Raw genomic sequence first — 22500 nt, 5'->3', positions numbered from 1 at the left:
CAAGACACTCAAGACACGGCGTGCTGTACATCTTCACCAGCAGCTTTTTGCGATTAATCGTCTGAAATCCTTCCTCGTGTCGTGCCATCGATGAAACAAAAGTGCCAAGCCATGCTCGTGGCACCAGACTGCGTAAGGTTCCCACGCCTTCCGACACACCGGAACACCGGCGCGGCAGGATCTTATCTTTCATTTTCATTTCCGTTTTAGCCCGAGAGTTCCGGGGACCTCCCCTACATTACGTTGCCGTTTTTTTTATGTTGTCCCATTCCAAGTTCCCAACCAGCGAGAGCTTCAAGTTCACTCGAGCAAATCCCAGCGCCTTCTTTGCTTTTTTCCTCGGTGCTGGGTGCTGCTTTGCGAATTTAATTACTTTAGATGTGCCCCCACGGTCCCTCTGCCGCTCTGTCTCTCTCTCTGTCTCTCTGCCTCGCTGCTTCGCTCTGTTAACTTCTCAATGAACGGCAAAGCAAAGTCTCCAGCCCACCGAAAGCCCACCCAAGGGCGGTGGCGACATTGTCCTCTTCTTACGGGTTTGTCTTTTCATTCGCTTAATTTCTGCGGGACCATTTGTCGTTCTAAACTTTGCTGCTTTCATTCACCCGGTCCTTCCGGTGTACGCAAAGCGTGTACAAAAGGATTAAGAAAGTCATCACTTCCTCGAGTTTGTGGCTCGATGGCTGGCTGGTTGGCTGGCTGGCTGGCTGTCGGCCAGTTGTCGGACGGATTCAATTAACAATAGTGAAATGGTGGTTTGGTGCCGCAGAAGCCCCCGGGGGGGTTCGAACACGAAAAGGAATTCAATTTTCCCACTGAAAGACACTGTTTTTACGGATGATCGGTGACGAAAGGACATCTTCGAACCGATTTGTTGTCACTCCTGGAGCTCACTCCACGGACCACAGAGTAGAGCACGGCTTGAAGTGACAAGGACATGGCATTTGTGGCACTCTTATAACGAGTTCCTGCAGTAGGAGTAAACGATTGTGCCACTTCACTTCCACTCGGCAACCAAAATGGCGCCACGGGCAGGTTCCGGTTCAATAAATACCTATCATCCCCGTCCCGGGGACCGTCGGAGCGAGCGGAAGGCAAATTAAAAATCCTACGGGAAACAAAACCCCCGGGATCAGCAGAGCACGGAATCATATCAGAACCGTTTGTTGGGACAATCAGAACCGTTTCTTGGAAAGTTTGCCATTTGTCGTTTTTGTTTGTTTCCTATTTTCCTTTTTTAATTTTCCACAACTGCATCCAATCTGCCCTTTTCGTCGCTTTGCTCGCTCGCTCCGGGGCTCGCGGTGGAGTTGATTGTGCGATGTTCCGTTTATTTCTTCATCGTCGTCGTCGTTGTCGTCATTCGTTTCTACATGGAAGACTATCGTTATCCCCCGGGTGTCACCGTCGCCATCGGGCTGATCCGATTACATTATGCAAACGAAATGGTGGAAGTTTATAATTGGCTGACGAGTTGACTCATCAGCAGCGACTGGCCACCATCGCTCTTGGCGGTGCTGCGATTGCAATCGCTCGCGGCAGCCTGGGAGGAACTTCTACCGCTCCGTTGTGTCCTTCCAGTGTCACGGAACAAGCATCTGGACGAAATTAAATGTTACTTTTAAATCATCTTTCGTCCCACGTCGTCTCCTGCTTTCGCTCCCAAAATGATGAAATGATGCGCAGCCTACCGTGATGTAGGTGGGCTTCAGCAAACACACCAGCAAAAGGGCACCACACCAGCAGTTCCATCGATAAGCACACGCGTAGCACGCACATAGCGGATGCTGTGAGACATTTTTTCGAACATTTAAAACTCGTTTAAAAATCAATCAACTCAACAGCTACAACAACAGGTCATCAATCTGCCATACCGAACGAGTGGAAGCCAGAGAGCGACACAAAAACGGTAGCGAGACACCATACCAGCCTGGCCAGTCAGTCCAGCCAGCAGGATTACAGAGATGAGAGGCACAGGAAACACGAAAACAAGTCGTACAAAATTTAATTTACTTTTCACAAAAAAGAGAGACAACATAACATAACATCGATCAACATCAAATCTAAATTATCATTACTTTCAGCTCAAGTGCTCGTGCGCTCGCCTAGGATCACTGGTGCTCAGCATTTTGATAGGAAGCATTACTGAGACCCGGTACAGGATGTGAAACTCCTTTATCGATATCCCAACGACACCCCAAAAAACGGTGGGATTAGCATAAGAAAGGGAGAAAGAGGGAATTAAAAAGGGGCTGTGCGCATCTTGATGAACGGGGGTGGGGCGAGTTGTGCGCGTTAGTGGCTGGGGGAGTGGATGTCTCGGGCCTTCTTTTTCTTCATTTGATACTCCTCTCCTGCTCCTTCTTTTTCTTCTCCGTCTTCTGTGCTGTTGCTCGCTACGAGGAAGAGTTAAAATTGTCATAAATACTATTAGAATAGCGAGCAGCGATGGCCCCTGGCGATCGAAATCCACGATGTCCGTCCGTTCAGATCATGCTCCCAAACATTCGCTTGCCGCGCGTCAATATCAGGCTGACCACCATGACCGAGAGCAGGAAGAACACGACGCTCAGGAAGTAGAAAAACCAGCGACACCGGCTCCGGAACTGCTTCTCCTTTTTCATCTTCTGGCGGAGCTGCTCGGCCCGCGGCACGTCCAGCGTGAAGTCGGATTCGGGTCTGGTAGAGGGCTGGAAAGAAGAAAAGAAAAAAGAACAGAACAGTTTTATAGTGAGCGTAGTGAGTGCAATTATTTCTTGCTAGAACTGCAAAAAGAACAAGAAAGAACAGTCTGACTCATTCTTGATAGCTCGCTGGCTCCCGAATTGAATCACGGTTATTGATTGCAACGCTTCATTTTTCACGCACGTCATTGACCGGTGAGCCTTAAGTCTTCGACCAACACCGATTTCCTACCGAAGGAGCGAAGGTGCAACAAGGAGTGAGAAATGGCAAACGAATAACGAATTCCGATGGACAGGCCGATAATTTATTCACCTTCGCCCAACGTGCGCGATCGAAAATTGCCCCTCTAAAAGGAGGATCTCTGGTCCCTCCTCAAGATCAATAAATAATTTAATTAAACATTCCGTAATCGACATTGAAAATCGAGCGCAGGGCAATCGTTCGCTCGCTCGCGATAGCTGCGACGAGGTTGCAAACAACCGTTTAATGGTCATCCGACAGCCGACTTTTCACGTGTTTCCCCGTTTTTCGGCGCGCATTTCTATGATGCTGCAACATCTGCCTACCAGACGTTCGAATCCACCATTTACCAGCCTTTACCGGCGCCTTTACGTCAGTTGCGGTGTCTTAAGACGGCTGGCCGGGGCATGAGTCATTACCGAAATGAAGGTAAGTAGGGACGTTCGGGGTGTTTTAAGCTGCCTCATCACCATTTGCAGCGCGCTCGGTCTCCTAACACAGAAACATCAATCATCTGCATCTGTTGAATTGCTAAACCGGTCCCTAAACTCCGGCGTTTTAAGTCGTTAGAGGAGGCGAGCGTGTGTTATTCGCAAAATGTTCATTTAAATGTATTACAGAGTGTGATCGTTTCATAGGAATAAGGTACCTTTTCCTAAGAGTCGATTAGATGGTGCCTTTTAGGCATCCTTTGATGCTAATTGAAGGAGAAAAGCTCTCACTAAATTTACAATCCAATCAGTATCTTAAGTAAAAATCGTCGTTTAATTAGTTTTTTCGGCTTTTTTTCTCTTTAAACAAAAATAAGGCCATGTGATGCCAATAACAAAATACAAATCTTGCTTTTATAATTATAAGCGATCGCTTTATAAGCCGCCAAAAAATGAACAAAATGCATAAGTCCCATGCTCACTATGATTTACTGAAATCAACCCTCACGAAACACAACCCGCTGTTTGCTTCGATGCCTGCCAGCCATTGACCGTTCTTACGGATACAAGGGATTCACTTTGCCGCGAGCAAGACACTCGTTACTCTATCTCGATACACCCTACGCTCGATAGCATCCGTGAGGATGGCGGGGTTGTGTCCGTCGTCCGTGTCCAATGTATTCCATCGGTGCCGGCCTGATCAGCCGGCCGGTTTCCTTAGTTGGCCGAGTTCCCCTAATTAGGAAGCGATCCATCGCTGACCATCCATCGGAATCTGTATGGAACAAGTTTCTGTCGTCCGCATTCCCCTCCGATATCAGTAGGTCGACCGTCGACCGTCGACCAGTTACCAGGTGATGTAATCCCACAACTTCACTATGAAATGAAGAGGAGAAAGAGGCGATGGCCCTCCTTTAACTGGGCCAAATTTCGTCGCCGGTGCCTGGCATGTTCCGCCAAAGGGAGAACATTTGTCAAATGGCTGGACCCAAAGGCACATTCCACCGTGCATTGCCAATTCCAACCACTGGGTACGTCTGATGAAACGTCCAAGCAATGAAGCTATTGCCGCGTCGCCCAATCAATTGAGCAATATTCCTCGCGCTGATCGGTGATCGCGACAAGAATGCCAGAACAGGCCCCACAGCTAAACGGGTGATCCGACATTCCATCGCGAGCGCGCGCGAAAGGCTGACGAAAGTCCGTCCCAGGTCCGTACGCACATTCCTAGCGTGCACGAGGATCACCAGAAAAAAAAGCTCCGCTTTAGGTGCCAATGAGTCGCGTCTGGTGAGTGATGCGACGTCGCAATCAGCCCGAGGATGTGCCCCAGGGTGCGCAGCTCCACAAACGTCGCAAGCGCAGCACAATCCAATGGCCATCTATTGGTCCATCGCTTCCAACGCCCCTCTCCAGGGTCCTGATCCATGCCGACGCTCGCGCGATGACCTTCCGTCGCGGTGATTGCGCTTGCGTCGCTCGTTGTCTGCGAGATCGAGATCGTCTGAGCGTCCGCGTCTCGAGAACGCGTCTTAAGCCGGTGCCCTGGCACGCCGTTTGTAATTTGCGCTCCGTGGACGGCGGCAGGCACGCGCTTCTTCAAACCACGCACCCCTTGCCGGTACGATGACCGTCTTTGATCTGGAACTCGATTGCAGAACGTGGAACGGACGTTCAGCGAAGCATTTAATTCCGTGCAGATGATCGTGGACGCATTTGCCATTTTGCAATCGCCGCGACATGGAATGGAATTAAACGAAATCAATTCCAATGACCAGTTCCATCGGAATGAACACAACCGTTCACCAACCCGTTCTGGTTGTCCAAACATGTGCACTGAGGATTAATTTAGGGGAGGAAAAAACCAATCCAGCGATCGTTCTAATAGTTTTATGATCCGCTAATACATTCAATGTCGAGAAGGGGAATCATTTATCAAGCGGCACCCTCTGCCTTGCCACACGAACCAAGGATAATAAATCTTCAGAAGACCAAGAAGAGGACGGGAAGGAATTGCAATCCACTGCAAACGCTGCGCTACGGTCCGGTGCAGCCATTGGTAGACGCTACAGAGCCAAGCAGCACTCTGGGAGGACAATTTGTATTCCTCTTCTTTCTATTCCACCCCGGGAACTAACTTTGACCGCATCGCGTGACAGTTGAATGATGATGTAAAATCCATTACAACCATCACAACCAACACACGACTCTAGAAACTTATGCTGCCTGAGATTTCCTCGAATCGTGCTGGCGTCTCTGGCGACCTCTTGGACATTATCATTTTTACAAATCGTTAACACGCCACCCGCTCCGGTTTGGGGAAAGACTTTTTGACCGAAAAACAACGCCGGCAACCGGACTGGACCACCACCAGTATAGTCCAGTCTGTCCGTCCGGCCACGCCACATCATTTATCATACTTTGCGACCTCGACAACTGTTTTTCGCCTTCCATCGCCGGGGAGGTTGGATTTTCCCGACCCAAGACACACTTTCTGACAGCCCTCTGCCAACTCCGCCCAAAACGATCGATTCCTGGGCCCCCTCCGGGTGGTGGCAGTCGAGAGCGTTTGAACCCACGCTGAGCCGTCGGAAGGGTCAAACAAGGGTGTCTACAGGTCCACTCTAGCCCTGTTCCGAGCAAGAAGAGTGCGAATGTCGTGATCAAACTTACGAGCGAGCTTCACAACGGCCACTTCACATCCAATGGCCGTTTGGTGGCGTCCCCCTTTCATGTGCTCATGAGTTTGCAGCATGATTACTATGATTACGATCGTCCTTTTGCAGAACTAACGTCCTCCCTGCCCCTTTCCAAAATGGACCCTCCCACGGTTTCTTCATCGTGCCGCCGCCGGGCATAACGCCGGGCTCTCTCTCTCTCTCTCTGGCTCTCGCTGGCATCCATCACCGAACAGACGGATTGCATCAACACCTGGGGCCCACACCGAAGTGCAGTGCCATTTTGCACCCCATTCTCGAGTGCAGTTCGAGTGGCGAGGGGACTCCTAACTCCAAGGAACATTAGAAGCGGGATTGGGCCACGCGTTACTCAATCAAATAACGCCGGCGAGCGTGCGCTCCAACGGACACCGATCGAAGAGCGTCCAATTTGCCTAATTCGATGGACATTTCGGTCGTTATGTGAGCCGGCGGACGATGAAGTCAATACAAAAGGCCCTGAATCCAGGCCAATCCATCTTGTCACCCAAGCCGTGCTGGTCGCATATTACCGAATCCCCCTTGTTGGTATCACGAATTCCGCGTACTCCCGGGTTTGAAGAGGAAGCTGGATCGAAACGACCTTGACGGTGTTTCTCTCTTTCTCTCGCGGGCACCTGTTCCAGAGACCACTTGTGCTACATATTTGAAGCACCTTTTCCGTACCCCTTTTTTCGCTTATCTAATCTCGAGGCGTGTGTAAAGCGATGAAACGATCATAAAAAAAACGACTCGAGATCCATATTTTACGCTTCTGCAGACAGACACACGCCGAGCGAACACGCGTGGCGTTCTGCATCAAACCGTTATCTAACAACTTAAGCACGTGCACGATGCACAGCGATTGATGGTGGTATGAAGTGATGCGCAACATGCAGCACCAACATGCACCATCTGCTTTGGCTGCTAGCCCCTTGTTTTGATGTTTGGAGGCCATCATATAAGCCCTTCGCTATTAATAGAGCCTAGAGCGGCCGGTTTTTTTGGGGTGGTGGAGGATGAATTATAATGTTTAATCTGTTAAACAATCATTAACACGCTTCACGCTGCACCAGACATCGCGCGTGTGCCAGGTGCAGTCCTGAAGGGGAGCATTTGTTGCAATTGATTGGTTGTTTTAATGATCGCAAATTGAAACAGCAGTTAATATCATCGATACAACCATTTTGGGGCATGTGTTGGCTTTATCAGAAGTGACTCCTGTTCTCTCTGATGTTCTCTGTTCCAAATAATGTCAAAATCGTCCGGAGGTAAATCATACCAATAAAATGACTCACCATCTAGTTTTTATCCAAGACCCCAAGCCATTTCTCTAACACCAGCAATTAAAACCATAAACCTCATCCACAGGCCTCGTCTCCCAGTGGCTGATTAGTGGTCAGTACGTCTACGTGCGCAACCGAGAAGGTCAATTCCTGCACGACGAACACGCGCATCACACCGTGAGGGCCACCATGATTCTAGGGCCTCACCGTATAAAGTCCTCCTCCGAGCACATGAGAATGGAAATGGCTTGGCATATTTATTATGCTAATTCACCAACAACCACACGCCAGCACGACTAGCGAGCGAGGCAGCGAACAATGGCACGAAAAAAAAAGGCGCGTAGCTGTCAATCGAACCAAGAGGTCAACGATCGTCCGAAGCGGATAGGAATTGATATGGGCGATATGTTGCCGTGGGCCAAGGTTCGTCGCATCGCTGAGGAAGATTTGGACAATGTAATGATGGCCACACGCAAACGTCACGCGTGCTGAGGTGCGGTCCGAACCACGCACACTTTACAACTCGCTGTTTATGAAACCTGTTTCCCCGAGATCTACAGATACCAGCAACAAGCGCCACATGCTTAGGGAAAATGCTGTTTAATAGCTGCCCCCTTATCCAACAGTGACATCGCCTTACACGACAAGATGTCTTACTATCCCCGAAATTTAACAGCTCTACCTCAAAGGTCACCACTTCGATTAAAGCACCGAAAAACCGGGACTGCCACCAAGCGCCCACTGGGGCGAATAGTTGTTACTCGCGACCCAAAACATGGCCCGGTTCCCAACACTGCCCCCGTTGGTCCTCTCGCGTACACATACACAATCGACGATCTTGCAACATCTTCGGGCCACGGGAGAGCTCGAGGGATCGAACGTAAAACCGTTTACACTCTTCATTAGCTTCTTCAACCGGCGACCACCGATGATGCCGATGGTGCCAGTGTGCCAGTGTGCAATTACATAAACTTCCGATTGAATAATATTTGCCTGACGCTTGGCGGTGGCAGCGACGGCAGTTGGCGCAACATTTGCATGAGCGCACGTACGCTTCGTGCAGCGTCATCCTCCACGTGCTAGGCCACACAGACAGACACCGAAGACGAAGGCGAAGCCGATTATCTTCTTGGGCCGGCTCGAGACGTCGATAATTGAAGCCGCATCATCGTTTCGCGCCATCGTAGCACCTTTTCGCCATCGAGATCCCCTGTTTTACGGGCGCTTTGCTAATATCGGGAAAATTTGCCGCAAAAAGGCGCATCTGCTACGGCGTCGTGGTGCTGTTGATGAGCTTTGCTGTAAGTACGCGATGAGTCTCTTGAATTTGTCGAAAATGTAGGTTATAGGGGGTGTTGTAGCGCTTACTGTGTTGTGACCTCGATTTTTGCGTTGCCAAAAATGGCCAAAAAACACTTTTATGTCACAGACATCTTTTGCATCTTTAGACTCAATCGCTTTGTAAACTACCGCCGGCATAGCACTTGCCTCCGAAAGCAAAAAAACAGCAAAGAAAAGCCTACTGAGCATCGTTTTCTGCTCATCAATTGCTCATTTGGTGGTTGACATCGATAAGGTTCGTTTAAACCGTGTGACCGGACCGGTGGGGTGAGCCCTGCTGGCGAGGGGAGTTACTGGCTGGTCAGGCGATTGAATCGGGCAGTATCGAAACCATTAGCCCGAAACCATTAGTGACCGAGGAGCGATGAAACCTTAAGTACTTGGCAGGCTTAGCCACAAGATAGCGAGCGGTGGTTTTTGGTGATTGAAAAGCGAAGAAGCGCGTTTTTTTTTGGAGCAACACCGCTTGGCTGGTCTCGCTTGACACACTTATTCCCGTGGCGTGAGTTTTGTGGAAGGAATCTGTCACTTTCTGGGCCGATTTAGGGGTTTTTGGTGGAGAAAATTAAACGGGGGGGTTGATATATCATTTTGATAACGTGTCTTCGTTCCTACGGAGCTTACATCTATCTTCACAATCATGCTCTCCCATCATCAGCCAGCGCAAGCGGGCACACAGCGTAATGGAGAGTTGGCTGGCTTTCCCTTGGAACATATTAATGAAGATATAACAACGACTTCATCATCGAGAGAGAGAGAGAAGGGAAGAGACAAAATCATTTGCATTCATTAGCTTGATTGATGATGCCTCAAGTCAAACGGGGAAAGGCTTTGCGCTGGAACTGGAATTGATTTGAGAGGCACACTGTCGAACCCCTTGAGACAGGAAGTGCATCTAAAAAATCTACAACCAGCCGTTCGACCTTGTGACGTAATCAATGGGTCAACCTTGAAGTCGTTAGTCGGGCTGATAAGTCAGGCTTCCTGTTGGTACGCGGACTGACGTAAGCGATCGATCGATCGATAAAAGCTCGCCGTTCAATGACCCTTATCCTTCTGATGGATCATGGACATGGCCATCCATCAATTCCCGCCGGTGAAACTCGCTAATATGTGATACTATCTCGTCATCGCCAGCCGCTAGATAGATTCCTAAGCATATTCGGTGTTCTTCTTGGTCATGGCGACTAGCAGCCAACTAGCGCTTTTGCGGTATGACCTCCTCAAGGAGCCGGTTCCTTGCACTTGGATTCACAGACTGAGGGTGGCGGTGGTGTTGCATCGAATGCACATCACTCGCTGCGATGGAATGATCGCGAGTTCCAGCGACTTCTTGACGAGACAACGAACAAACAAAATAAACAAATGTCCGGAGCCAGAGAGAGAGAGAGAGAGAGAGAGAGAGAGAGAGAGAGAGAGAGAGAAATGAGTGCCGGTGGAGAGAGGTTCAGACAGCGCAAGGTGTCCGCAGCAGGGGAGAAGGGGGCACCCGGACAAGGTAACCGTACCGTCGCTGCCGCAGCAGCACCCCGAAGCAGCGTCCGATCGTACGAACCTCCGCGCGCAAAACACGGTCAAGGTAAACCCGCCGGTCTGGCCGGGCCGGGGCTGGCCTGGCCTGCACTGGCCCACCGGCTCATCTTCACCGCATGTGCGCGCGCATCGCACAGCGTCGTTTGCCCCGCCACCACTGCCACCGCCTGTCACATTCTGTCCTCCAAATCAGGAGCCAGACAGGCGCCGCCGTGGCCAACACTCGCGGCTCGCCGATCTGCGATCATCCTTACGGGAGAAGTTTGAAGTCCGGGCAGCCTTGTCGGTCGCGTCGCTCTGCCGGTCTGATAAGAAGACGGAGTAAGCGCCGGAGATAAACCTGTTCGACGCACCTCGTACGCCTTCGATCTGTTTTGGTGACGCTCTCGCACTCTTTCTCTCTTCCTCTTCCTTCCCCTCTCGGTCTGTCTCGGTGTTCGATGTTTTACGATCATTTCTTGTTGCTTGTTGTTGACGCTACCCCGCAGAGGTCAATGCAATCCTCCTTTCTGCTCACTGTTGAGTGAGGATAACGAGCACACGTGTTTATGGGACGAAGCGATGCGATTAAAAGGAAATTATGTCATGCGGCCACCACATGGGGTCAAAAGGCTAACGCATTTATCTCTGCAATCACTTACGACAATTAACTTTCATCGCGAAATCCGATGCGCTATGGATCGATTTCAAGAATTGCCCGACTCCGCCAAACAACATCAACGAACAGTAGTAACTCCTTTTAAGGTCATCGTGGGGTAGTTGGTCAGGTGAATGCTTTAAGTACAGACACCCAGTCACCTCAGATACACAGGTGGCATTCTTTAGAACCATCTGCTTCGCCAGGTTTCTCACAGACAGAGAAAACCGTGCGGTCACGCAGCTGCAGCTACTCATCAATATTCAAGGCTTCTACTTCTTCTTCACGAGCGAACGCAACGAAGCGTCAATGGCACGTGTGGTTGTAATACCTTCCCCAGCTCTGTGTGTCCGGAACACCCACGCTTCGGTGGGGAGCTTCGAGGTAGCGCTGGAGAACCTAGAACCATGAAACTCCTCGATGCGATGCGATGCGATATTCGCATGCGGACCCAGAATACTAATTGCACTCGAGACCGATGCTGCGAACCTCGGACCGACCGCTGGCAGGCGCTACTTACCGATGGCATAATTGGCATCGATTGGTGTATAAATCAATCGGAACACAAGCTGCCTGCCTGCCACCCTCACCATCGGTACCGTTTCTATCGCGCGATGCACCGCAGCAGCGGTGCAGCGAACCGTTCGATGGCATGCCAGCGCACGCAGCAAGTGCTCGGTCCCATTTGGCGAGTAATTTGTCGCTCGGCATTCATAGTCCGGTCCGGTTGGCATAGTAACCGAGACCGACCGGCGATGCGCAGAGCTGGAATACGTGTTTGACGTCGTTGGCGGATATATTGTTGCAACGCCGTTCCACCGCCACCACAGGTGGTTCCGCCACACCGGTCCCTTGAGGTGAAGGCTTTAATTAGATGAGACACACACATGGGACATCTTTCGATTTAATTTGCTGTTTGGTCGGGGTCTCACGCCTTTCAAAATGACTTGGAATGGAACGCGGTGTACTTGGATGTCCGCTAGAAGACGAAATAAACGGAAGTCACCATTCCGATGATGAATGCCGTCTCATCCTCGCTCTCTCTCTCTCTGTATCCGTCTCTAATGCATTGACTCATCACTCCTTCCCGGGGAATTGTTAGCCTCCAAATGATGCCCCAAAAAACGTAGCCCCATAACGAGCTCATAATCAAATGTCAGTCATCCGTCCGGACAGTTCGAGCGATCGGTGATCCGGACCGCTATGCGCCATGGCCAGGAAAATGATGTCATTTGATGCCGATCGATGGAATTATCTCATCGATGGAATGTTTTGTTGATCCCCGCGCATCCACTCCGCGGAACTGGGTCCGCCAGCCAACTGCACTCCCTGGATGGATCAGGTTCCCGAGGAATCCTACGTGAAAGTGAAAGTGTTCGAGAGTGAGAAGTCTGTCCGATTCGATTTTTGGCCACAAAGACACACATACACACCCTCGCACGAGCCCGCATTCCCCCGGAGCTTTGTACAGCAACAGTTTTGGTGGCTTTTGGACAAACAAACAAACAAAGGACGGGCACGGGCATGGGCGATCGCAAATTCGCAATCTTACGCAACACATCTTGGCCGGCATGGCTGGTCACGCCTCCTCCATCTTCACCGAGATGGTATACAGCCCATCATAACCCGTCGCCGAAAGTCCATTTCTGGTCCGTGGAATCGTCACATCAGCCCCCAAAATAACGCGCCGGTAGTTAGCCTACTCTGGCAGGGCAGACCAGTGCTTTGCTGGGCCCGGTTTTCTCGAGAAGCCCTCCGGTAACACGGTAGCAGCCCAGTGACACCAATCGAAATCGAAGGAGCGCTTCGCACAGTTCGTGACCATTTCGCTAAGTTAGGGCTTACGGTCAAGTGGTTTGTTTCGTCGGTCGCGAGACTGCCGTGAAAGTCCGGGGTTCGATTCGGCGAATGGCGGCCACCAACCGAATTGAAAGGGATGAAATATGTAGCTGGGTCGTGTAAATCGACGACGTTCGCTTATCGATGTCATCGAATCGACGACTCCTACATCGTATACTATGTAGACTCCCGTGGCCCCCGATATTTTTTGGCATTTTGGTGACCTAAAAAATGTCTAGGACAGCCGTTAGGTCGCACTCGCAAAGAACCTCCATATCATCCATTTCATCGAAAGCATTTTTGGATGAAAAATTGAAAATCAAAAACCTTACAAGCCCATTCCGACCATCCAAGGCCTACCTCGACGCTCAAGAAGTGTTTGCGAACGATAAAATGAAGCAATTAACTTGCTCGCTGAGTGTTTCTTTTTTATATTATTTTTTTGCACAATCCATCACAAACTTTCATTGAATTTGAAGAACTGGAACCGCATCCACGATGAAACCACGCGATGGATCGCGGTCCCCCACGTAATTACTTCGCCATGACTAGTCAACTGGCCCGGGGTAATCATGCTCCCAGGGAGTGTTGAGCTGCACAGCACCGCGTAAACCACATAAACCGGAACAATGCGGTCAAACGGCGTTCAAGACGCCAGGGTGCCAAGGTGCCGCACCGTTTGACACCGCGCCGCCGTCATCATCGTCATCGGATGTCATGCCGCCAAACCGGAAACCTTCAAAGTGGTCAGCTAGGAAAGTTAGTTTCACACCATTCCCACCACCACCACCACCATCAGGCTGTCTTTCAGTGCTTGTAAGGGCCCCAAGCTAATCGCGGATTTATGGGAGCTCGCGGTCGCGGTCATACAAACTTCGGCTACGTCTTGAAGATATGTGAAAGATTGTGTGGTTTACCGGTGCCGTTTACCGCTTTTTTGCGGCCATTTGACTCATTTGTGGCGAAGGTTGTTATCTAATAGTCCTGGCGGAAGCTCCCGTTTCTACAAGAGAGCTGCGTTGAGTTGACTGTTAATCTGAGAAAAGCGATCGTAAGTGTGACACTTCCTGGAGGAACTTTGTAGCTTCAACTAGCAAGCCAACATGAGCGCAAAGCGCTCCAGCAGTAGCAAGATAAATCCCTCTCCCCTTTTTCAGTGAGCCTTGACACACAAGCGCAATCCGCATGACACATACCACTCGGTCCATGGCATTAGACACAATCGAACAGATTGCGGGTTTCCGATTTGGAAAGTCATGATCAATCCGATCGCAAACCGTTGGGAGGAAAACGCTATCAGCAACCGATCGTGCTGCTCTTGAACTCCCTTCCCCCCCCCCCCTGGTTCATCTCCGAAAGCATAAACATTATCAAACGCACACACCGTATCATTATTTGGCATCAATCATCATCATGCTAGCGGCCACATATTTGGCCAGACGATCAACACGGCCCTGGATCGTCTGCCGTCTCGTCGACGGGTGCCATTATCAATCCGACCGCGAGGGGGGAGGCCACCGTTTTTGGATTGCGATGGCAGGTTGGTCGGTCGGTTCCGCCGGTCGGTCGGCTGGTCGTGCACAATGCAAGGTTCACAATCGACGAAGGCCACAACGACGGCGCCGCTGGGAGCTGCCTCCCAAGCGATGCACCCTTAGATGGCAAACACAATAGACTTTAATCAAAGTGGCAGAAGCCAACCCAAGGAAATTCGAATCAAAACGATCCAAGTTGGCCTGGCCTGGCCTGGCTGGCTGGCCTGGCGTCTGGCCGGCCCGGGCCGGGCTCTGGATTTGGATTCACGCGCTAATGCGTCAAGGTAGAGACGACGGCGATTGATGTGCAATGGAGATGTGCAAATCGATTTATGCTCACGCATTAACCGCCTCGCAAATTGAAGGTACCGAGTGTGGATGCTCTCCGGCGCACCATAAGCCATCGCTTTATTTCCGTTCCATTCCGTTCCGTCGTCAAGTGCAGTGACTGGAAGAGAGTCCGTTCTGCACCGCAAGGTACCTGCTGCACTTAGTTCCTCTCCAGTGATCCCCCTGCGATGTTCCAGTGGTGGGTGTGTGGTGAAAATGTGAACAAATTCCTCGGTAAAACACCACAACGGCGTGCAGAGGGGCGTGAGAACGAACCGAAGAAATGGCACCAAAGACAGCGGTTTGAGCAACCGGCTGTAAAAGTGGTCGCTTAAACGACAATAATTGAATGCAATTGTTCGCCCATTTCACGACGCGAAACGGCGCATCGATGGAGCTCCACATTGTTGTCTCTCTCTCTCTCTCTCTCGAGCAGCAGCAGCAGCTTCAAGAAGCGGGAACACGATCGAAAGTGGAAACTACAAACGACTGCATGTCGTTGTCGGCCGCAGCTTTCGATGCATATTGACCAGGGTACCGAACAAGTCATAATGCGGTTGTCGCAACAAACAATGCGGTAAGGAGCGCGCCAAATCTCCGATTACAGCGCCATCGACGAACCGGGCACGACATTTGCACTCCCTGGAGCCCCACGGGAGCATCATCCTTCGAATCGTCGTCGTCAGCATCCTCTTCAACTGCTGCTGCTGCTGCTGCTGGTGCTGCACTTGATGCGCTTGGTGCGGCAGGTTTATGCAACCGCAAACGCGATGCAGCCGCTGCCGCTACGGAAGGGCTTGGGTTGCGTAACAATTGCAACGCGAAGAGCGGCTCAAGGTAATGGTGGTATGCGCCCACCGAACGATGGTTTTCACCGTGCCGTGGCTGATTCGTCACTTCCGAAGTGCTTAAAAGCCAGGCCGGGCCAAGACGCAGAATCCAGTTTGCTTTAAAAAGATTTCATTTTGATTGTTTTAAATGGACTCCTCTCGGAGACGATGCGTGAAGTTCCGGTGTGGGCGCCCTGGCCACACCGGTCTTTCGGAACTCCCGGTCCTAAAGGGAACCAGACGCGAGTCTCGAGTGGCGATTGGCGCACGCTGCCACTGGCTTTCACCTCGTTGTTTGCATCTCTCGCATCCAGTGCAGTGGTGCTGGCTACAATCGAGAGCTCATTAAAAGGAATTTGCATAGATTAAGCTGTGATAAGCAGCAGCCAAGCTTCCATCCGGACCATCATCACAGTGCAAACCCTTCCATTTAGCTCCATTTAGAGTGTTGCTGCAACCGGGATGGACCGGGTGATGTGGCCACCATTTTCCCTTCACTCGCGGCGACACTTTCCACGTGCGTTTTTCTCCTTCTCCGAGTGAGATGACTCACCGGTCTGCTAGGAACGACAAAGATAATAAAAATCAAATCGCAACTAATTGGATCACAACATTTAAAAGCCATTTCAGCCACACAACGACTGGGCAACAAACCAACAAACGCGGCCACATTGCCGGTACTCTGAATTACAATTCGTCGTTCGTCACATAATCGAGCCGATCGCGAGCGGTGCGGAAGTTAATTAACTTGTAATCAAATCAAATCCCTTCTCTTTCTCTCTCTCTATCTTTCATTGTCCGAACCGTTTTGGCCTCGAATTTGGCGACGAAAAAAATAGGAAGCAAAACGAAAAAAAATGCGACCAAAACGAAGGCGAAGGCAACGGCCAAGGCGCCTCCGAAGTGGCCATCATCCAACACACCACCAACGGTCAGTTCTGTGGAGGCAGATCAATCCCATAACTCCCAACGCCTGAATGCCATTACAAAACAGCTTCGACTGACTGACTACGAGAGGGGGCTGGGAGTCCAAAATATGAGATTAATTTCACCGAACCAAAAAGCAAGCGGCAGCCTTGCCCTTCTGTCGGTGTCGGTCAGCACCAAAGCCCCTCTCCTTCGTATCCGAGGGTTATCATTATGCTCTGCATTTTAATGCACTTCCGTGCGCCTCCACTGTTTTCCCTCGACAATTTCCCGCGGCCTAGGGGGGGGGGGGTGCAGACTGGAAATAAGGGAGCTTTGCGAGCAAATCACCGTCGCCATCAGCGTTTCGACGTCTTGTTCCGATTTTCTTACCAGTCAGTCTAGTGCTTATCCAGTTTTGTCTCTATTTTGTTTTGCGTTTTAAGAGGCTGGGTTTGAGCCGGTTGGGAAAAGTGTTGGGAATGGGTGGCGAACACACAATGGCGACGGCGGCGGTCGTCGTGGAAAAAGGCAGCCACGGAAAGATGGCGAACGAAGTGAAGAGCGAGAGCTAAACAGTCTGGTTTGTCTGCGAAAAACCACCAACACACTCGATTTTCCCACGGATCAAACAGAACGGAAACGACGTAAGACGTATTATGAAATGTATTTCCCGTTTTCCCGTGTGCCAAGTGTTGTGCTGCGAGGGAAGGAGGAGAAAAATCCACCCAACGAAACTCGTTGGCAATGGTACAATGTTAGAAGTCACTTCAATTTGGCTTAAACTTTGGCTCCGCAAACTTGTGCGCCAAGCTGCGAACCATCTTCGCTCGCTGTCCCATTTTTTCGGAGCATTCCTAAACGCACCAAAGCGCCTAAAAATTATGACGCTCTCACAATTGGCTCCTCCGCACATCAGCACACTCCAGCGGGCCGAAAATTCAACTCCAAAGTATGCAGATAAAATATGCTCCACATTCGACGCATTTGGAGTGGGGCCACTCGGGCTCCATCGGGAGGTTGCATAACTCCACCACCGGCACGGTGCGATGAGATGTGTGACCCGAAAATCACTTATCAGTAAACCGTAACCGAAACATGGTCACCACCGAGCACCACCTGGGAGACACGACGAAAACAACAACAAAAAGAGCTGGCGAAAAACATTCACCCCAAAAAAACCACCATGGCAGCGTAATTCGCGATCATCGTCGTCATGATCTCGCGACTCTTTCTTTTCGACCGTGAAAGGCACGCGGTGCTCGTTAAAGTCCGCTAATTAGTGCACACATACCGGGGTGGTGCCGGTGTGGAGCGCTGGCGTGTGGTGACCAGAGGACGAGAGAAAAACTAGTGGGTCAATTATTGGACTGGCGCGATTGGAATTTGCCGCAGAGTTTTATGTGTTTTTTTTGTGGATTTGAACGCCGTCACAGATATTTTTGAGGATGTTTTATGTATAGCACTCTGATCCGTTTGTTTCTTCATAAATGTCGTACACTCAGCTTAATGTTGGAAATTCATAAATTTACCTCAAAGAAATATGTAATGTGCACAATCAAGTGGATTATTTTATCATCTCGAAAGAAACATTGTTTTAAATTCCTCAAAAAGACACATTTAAACTGACGTTCCTGGTTTTCCTTTAAAAACTCCAGTGCTCCACTGCATAATACGGGAACATCTTGATTCTCTCCTCTTCGACCATAACTTTTCCTGCACGAAAAACGAACAACTCGCAGCGTCGTCAGGTAGTTGAGAAGACAATAGCACGATGATAGCAACACATGCAACGCCAGCAAAGCTTTAAACGAACATGCCCAGTATTCGTCGGTCCCAACCGTTGCTGTTCTTTTGCCAAACTCTACGCCAACATGCAACTTTGCATGCCCGTCGTCGTCGTCGTCGTGTGATGTCTTATCGCAGCTTGAGGCAAGGAGTCACGAAAAACGCGCATCTTCTTTCCACCGGCGTCTGGCAGCCTCATTCGCGTGGAGCACACGCCGAGCATTCTTCCGTCTCGGCGAACTTTCGGAATCATTTTCACCCAGAAATGGAATGGGGGAGCCACCACCTCACGTCACAAGTCAGCCAACCAGCCAGCCAGCCAGCTGTTGGTTCCGTTGCGCTCTGAATATTTCTCTCGTGACGCACACGATCTTGGCGAGCATTTGCGGGGGCTTCTTTTTAGGGGGAAAAACAAAAAAAAAAGCAACCCAAAAAACACCGCCAGATAGCCAAACAATACCCTTAAAAACAAAACAATATCAGCATCGTCTACCTTCGTCGTCGCGACTTGTGGCGTGTTTGATTGTGAGGTTGCTTCTGGATGAGAGATTGGGAGTGGGACCAATCAGGGGCCCGCAGTGACACGAAATTATTGGTCCGCGCAAAACAACAAAAAATCGACGCCATCCTCGGCAGCAGATGAAATGCGCGATCATCAACAGAGCAACAATTGGGACCGGGATGAGAGCGTGAGCGAGGCAATCAATTCCGTGGCTCGAGCTGTGAGACAAATGGCGGCAGTCGGCACGTTCAGTACACGAAACCGAGCACATGGATTCGTTACGTGATTTCATTCATTTAATTTACTTTTCCGGTTCGTCTCCGCTGTGCTCTGTTCGAAGCGGCATGAGAACACCGGTTTTTCGAAGGGGATTCCGCGTTACGAAACAAACGCTCCACGGAGAACACTCGTGAAGAGAAGGATAATAATCCCGACTGCTCGTTGTCCTTTCTACTGGCAGAGTATCCCTGAAGGAGTGCAATGCTACTGCAAATGAACCTCTCACCAGACGGGGCCAATAAATCAGCAGACATGTCAATACGCCGAACATGGCCACTGACTAATTGACACTATTTAAGCCAACTGACCGCAGTAGAGGAGTGGTTCTGTTGGAGCAATATCATCTCTGGGTGGGATAAATGAAATGCAAACTAGCTTCCATCGACGTTGCAATAACAAAAGCAACACCAGCAGGAACAGTAGCATCCAACGCGAGCAAACAAATCCGCCCCATTTCGCCTTAACCTTGTCAACGATCGCGTTCATAAATTTGGACGATGACGATGGTGGCTACCACGAGCGAACGGGGCCGTGGCTCAGCTGGAGCCAACGGTCACGATGACGACGCCGTCGACGACAACACATTACATAACTCAGCTGCTTCGGTGACTGCAACCGGCCACTGCATGCAGTCACCGTCTGAAGGTTCGACCGCCCCTGGGGGCCTGGACCTTCCCTTGCTTCGCTCGCGCTACTACGCGAACCAAAAAAAAAAAGGTCGCCACGGAATGTATTAAATCATTTCGATGGTCCATTTGGAACACAAAGTATGCGCGAGATGCAGCACCGAACCGAGGGGTTCGAGATCTCGGTCATCAATTCTGAAGCGAGGGGAGGGAACGCTCGATCGATTAGCGGTAAATTAGTAAGTGACCCCAACCAGGGGGCCAGGGGGGAAGGGAAGGATCAGCTTGTTGTCATTAGCCATCGAATGCAATCGGACGTGACAAGTGTTTTCGGCGGATTCGGTGGTTCCGTTCGGTCAAAGTCACGCCTTGGCGGGGTAGTGGCTAATGAACCAGACACCCTGCCAGACGGTTCGAATGCCGTTTGAGGTTGTGTACATTGGCCGCGTAGCCTTCTAGCCCACGGAGGTTCAGGTGGAGGGATTTAGGAACGATTGGAATGTTTGGCTCTTGGCCAACATTAGTACGAACACGGCACCTTTGAGAAAAACGATATGAAAGCTGTTTAGATAAATATGGCAAACAGGTCTAATACACTAGAAAAAATTCTTTAAAGTACAATAAAAAAAAGGATAATAGAAAAAAATTAACTTGACAAGCAAACAAATAATACTGAATAAATGTTATAAGGACGATGATAACGATTGTAAAATATGTAAATAAGAATAAATAAATGTAGGAAAACCTATCGCATGATAATTTATCGTTAATTCATCTAAAAGAAAACTCAAGAAAGGAAGAAAATCAAACTCATCAAACTTCAAACTGGACACAAGTTGAAGACAACTAAATGAAGACGTGTTTCTTTTGAATGGACGCCGAACTACTTGCTACAATACATCAAGCAAGACACTAATCAATGCAACGGTGCTGATGCTGCAGTGACCTTTTTGTAAGACAAACAGTTACTAATCTCTAATTAAATTTCACGCTACCGTTTCAACCCCCGAGTGACCATGAGTCCATCAACACACCCGTCGTCCATCGAGTAATCGCCCGAGCCGCGCTCGTGACGAACGCCTCTTGGGCTCCACCCTTGAGGTAGTCTCCCCCTGCCCCCTTCTTGACCGCTGCCACCCGGCGTCCGGCGAATGGCAAATCGAGATGCCTCTCGGACAACCTCACGTGTATCTCGCGGTGTGCATTAGTATGTAAGGCGACGACCTCTAACCACATCGCGCCCAACTACGGCCCCGGGCTAACGGACCACGCCGCCGACATTGCACGCCGTCAAAGAAATAGCCAGCAACAACCACAACAAAAAAAAAACGGACAGACGAACATGCGCCAGCCAGCCCTCCGCTCCGCTAGTTTTGGGATGAAAAATTTGAATGACCGGTTGCGCCACCGCGGATACCCTCCTCCTTCACCTTCATACCAACCCATGCCCCGTGACATTCGGCACTGTCTCGGTATGCACATGCCGTTGATTCTGCGGTTGACCTTTGGGTGGATGAGAGCGAGAGAGATAGAGAGAAAGAGAGATGTAGAAGGGATTTCCCTCCGCGTTCGTTCGTCGTTCTCTAGAAGCAAGTTGCAGCTGCAGCCAACTAGCCAGCCAGCCAGCGATCTCGCGTCTATTTCAGCGAATTCGTCGAGGCTTTCGGAGGCTTTTTTGGAAACAGACTCCAGCAATCCATCAGGTGATCGAGCCCTCTAACCTTTCGCTCTAACCAATCCGCTAGCATCTTACGGAGAGATGATGCGCTCGGTAGAAAAGCTCACGGTGACTGTGCGACTTCAATTTGCTTCCAAAAAGCACCGACATTTTCGATATTTTACAATCAAAGGTGGTGTAATGAATAAAGTTTAATAATAATACAATAATAATATACTACAGCGAAGCACAAACAAAATTAGAAAAGATAAACAACAAAAAAAATAGAAAAGAATATATACGATAACCCGCTTCTTTAGGGTTTTTAATATTAAACATTTAAGAAACATCAACAGTAAATACAAATCACCCATAAATGAAGACAAACAATGAAACAAGGGTCAAACATAAATTGGACATTGACATAACAATCAAAAGATACAAATTGAAACATTGAGCAAAACACTGTAATACAAAACAGTAACCAAAAACGGAAAATGAAATGCCAGAAAACATCTCACAGCCTACTGAAACATGAAGCATTACGCTATGCTCGGCGCCACCAACTGTTCGACCTACCTCAACATCACGTCTTCGGCGCCGCCAGTCTCACAAACAACACTTGAGCTGCGCGGAACCTCTGAGCCTCTCAAACGATTACCGCCTCCAATGGATGACGGATGGCTCAATGTGTGACCATTTTTCGCAACACACACTCGCTCTCTCTCTCCTCGTCCCCTCGCACGCAAGAGTTCTCTTTTCCCTCCCCGAAGTCCCCGATGTCGTGCACGACGCGTGCTGTATTTATTTGACTTTGACCGAATTAATAAAACATCATCATCATCATCATCATCGTCGTCGTCGTTGTCATGAGCGCAGCGCAGCAACATCAACCGACTTTTAGTGGCCAGGCGCTGGGGTACGCACACGTCTAAGGCGTCTCTCGTTGGCTCTTCTTTTCAATTTCGTTTTCACTTGAAATTTGCTTACTTTGTACCGTTCCGCATAGCAGCACCGTTTGCTGCGTGCGCGCGTACGTTAGTCGCACATCATAGAACGGGGGGTTTGTTTTGTGTTCCCTTTTCTTAAACCTGATTTTGCCTCGTCACGACGCTGCCAGACGAGAAGCTCACGGTCGGATGGTACGGACGGGATCCTTACTTTACACTTTCTTTAAGCTGCTCGCGTATCGCGTGACCAAACGGAGTGACCATGCTCGTTCCACGGGCCATGATGTGATGTCGCTCTCTACAGCGCAACCGGCTTCTCCGGTGTCTCCTTGAGGTTCGTCTTGAGACGAACTGTCAAGAAGAGGGCCCCGATTGAAGGGTAGGTTGCTGCTCGTAAATATCACCAACAAAC

At 50.0% G+C, this 22500-nt stretch overlaps 1 protein-coding gene across 1 annotated transcript in view; it reads right to left on the bottom strand.

Moving 5' to 3' along the window:
* Nucleotides 1-1990: 1990 nt before the first annotated feature.
* The window catches only part of LOC126577425 (uncharacterized), a 46529-nt gene continuing 26019 nt past the window's right edge, over nt 1991-22500 (bottom strand). The window contains exon 4 of the mRNA XM_050239042.1: nt 1991-2687. Coding sequence (XP_050094999.1) covers nt 2484-2687 — 204 coding nt within the window. The 3' untranslated portion in view covers nt 1991-2483. The remainder of the gene's footprint in view (nt 2688-22500) is intronic.

Source organism: Anopheles aquasalis, chromosome 3 (assembly GCF_943734665.1).
Source record: "Anopheles aquasalis chromosome 3, idAnoAquaMG_Q_19, whole genome shotgun sequence".
NCBI lineage: Eukaryota > Metazoa > Arthropoda > Insecta > Diptera > Culicidae > Anopheles > Anopheles aquasalis.
The sequence above is the reverse complement of the archived record's forward strand: the minus strand, read 5'-3'. Positions and strand labels throughout refer to the sequence as shown.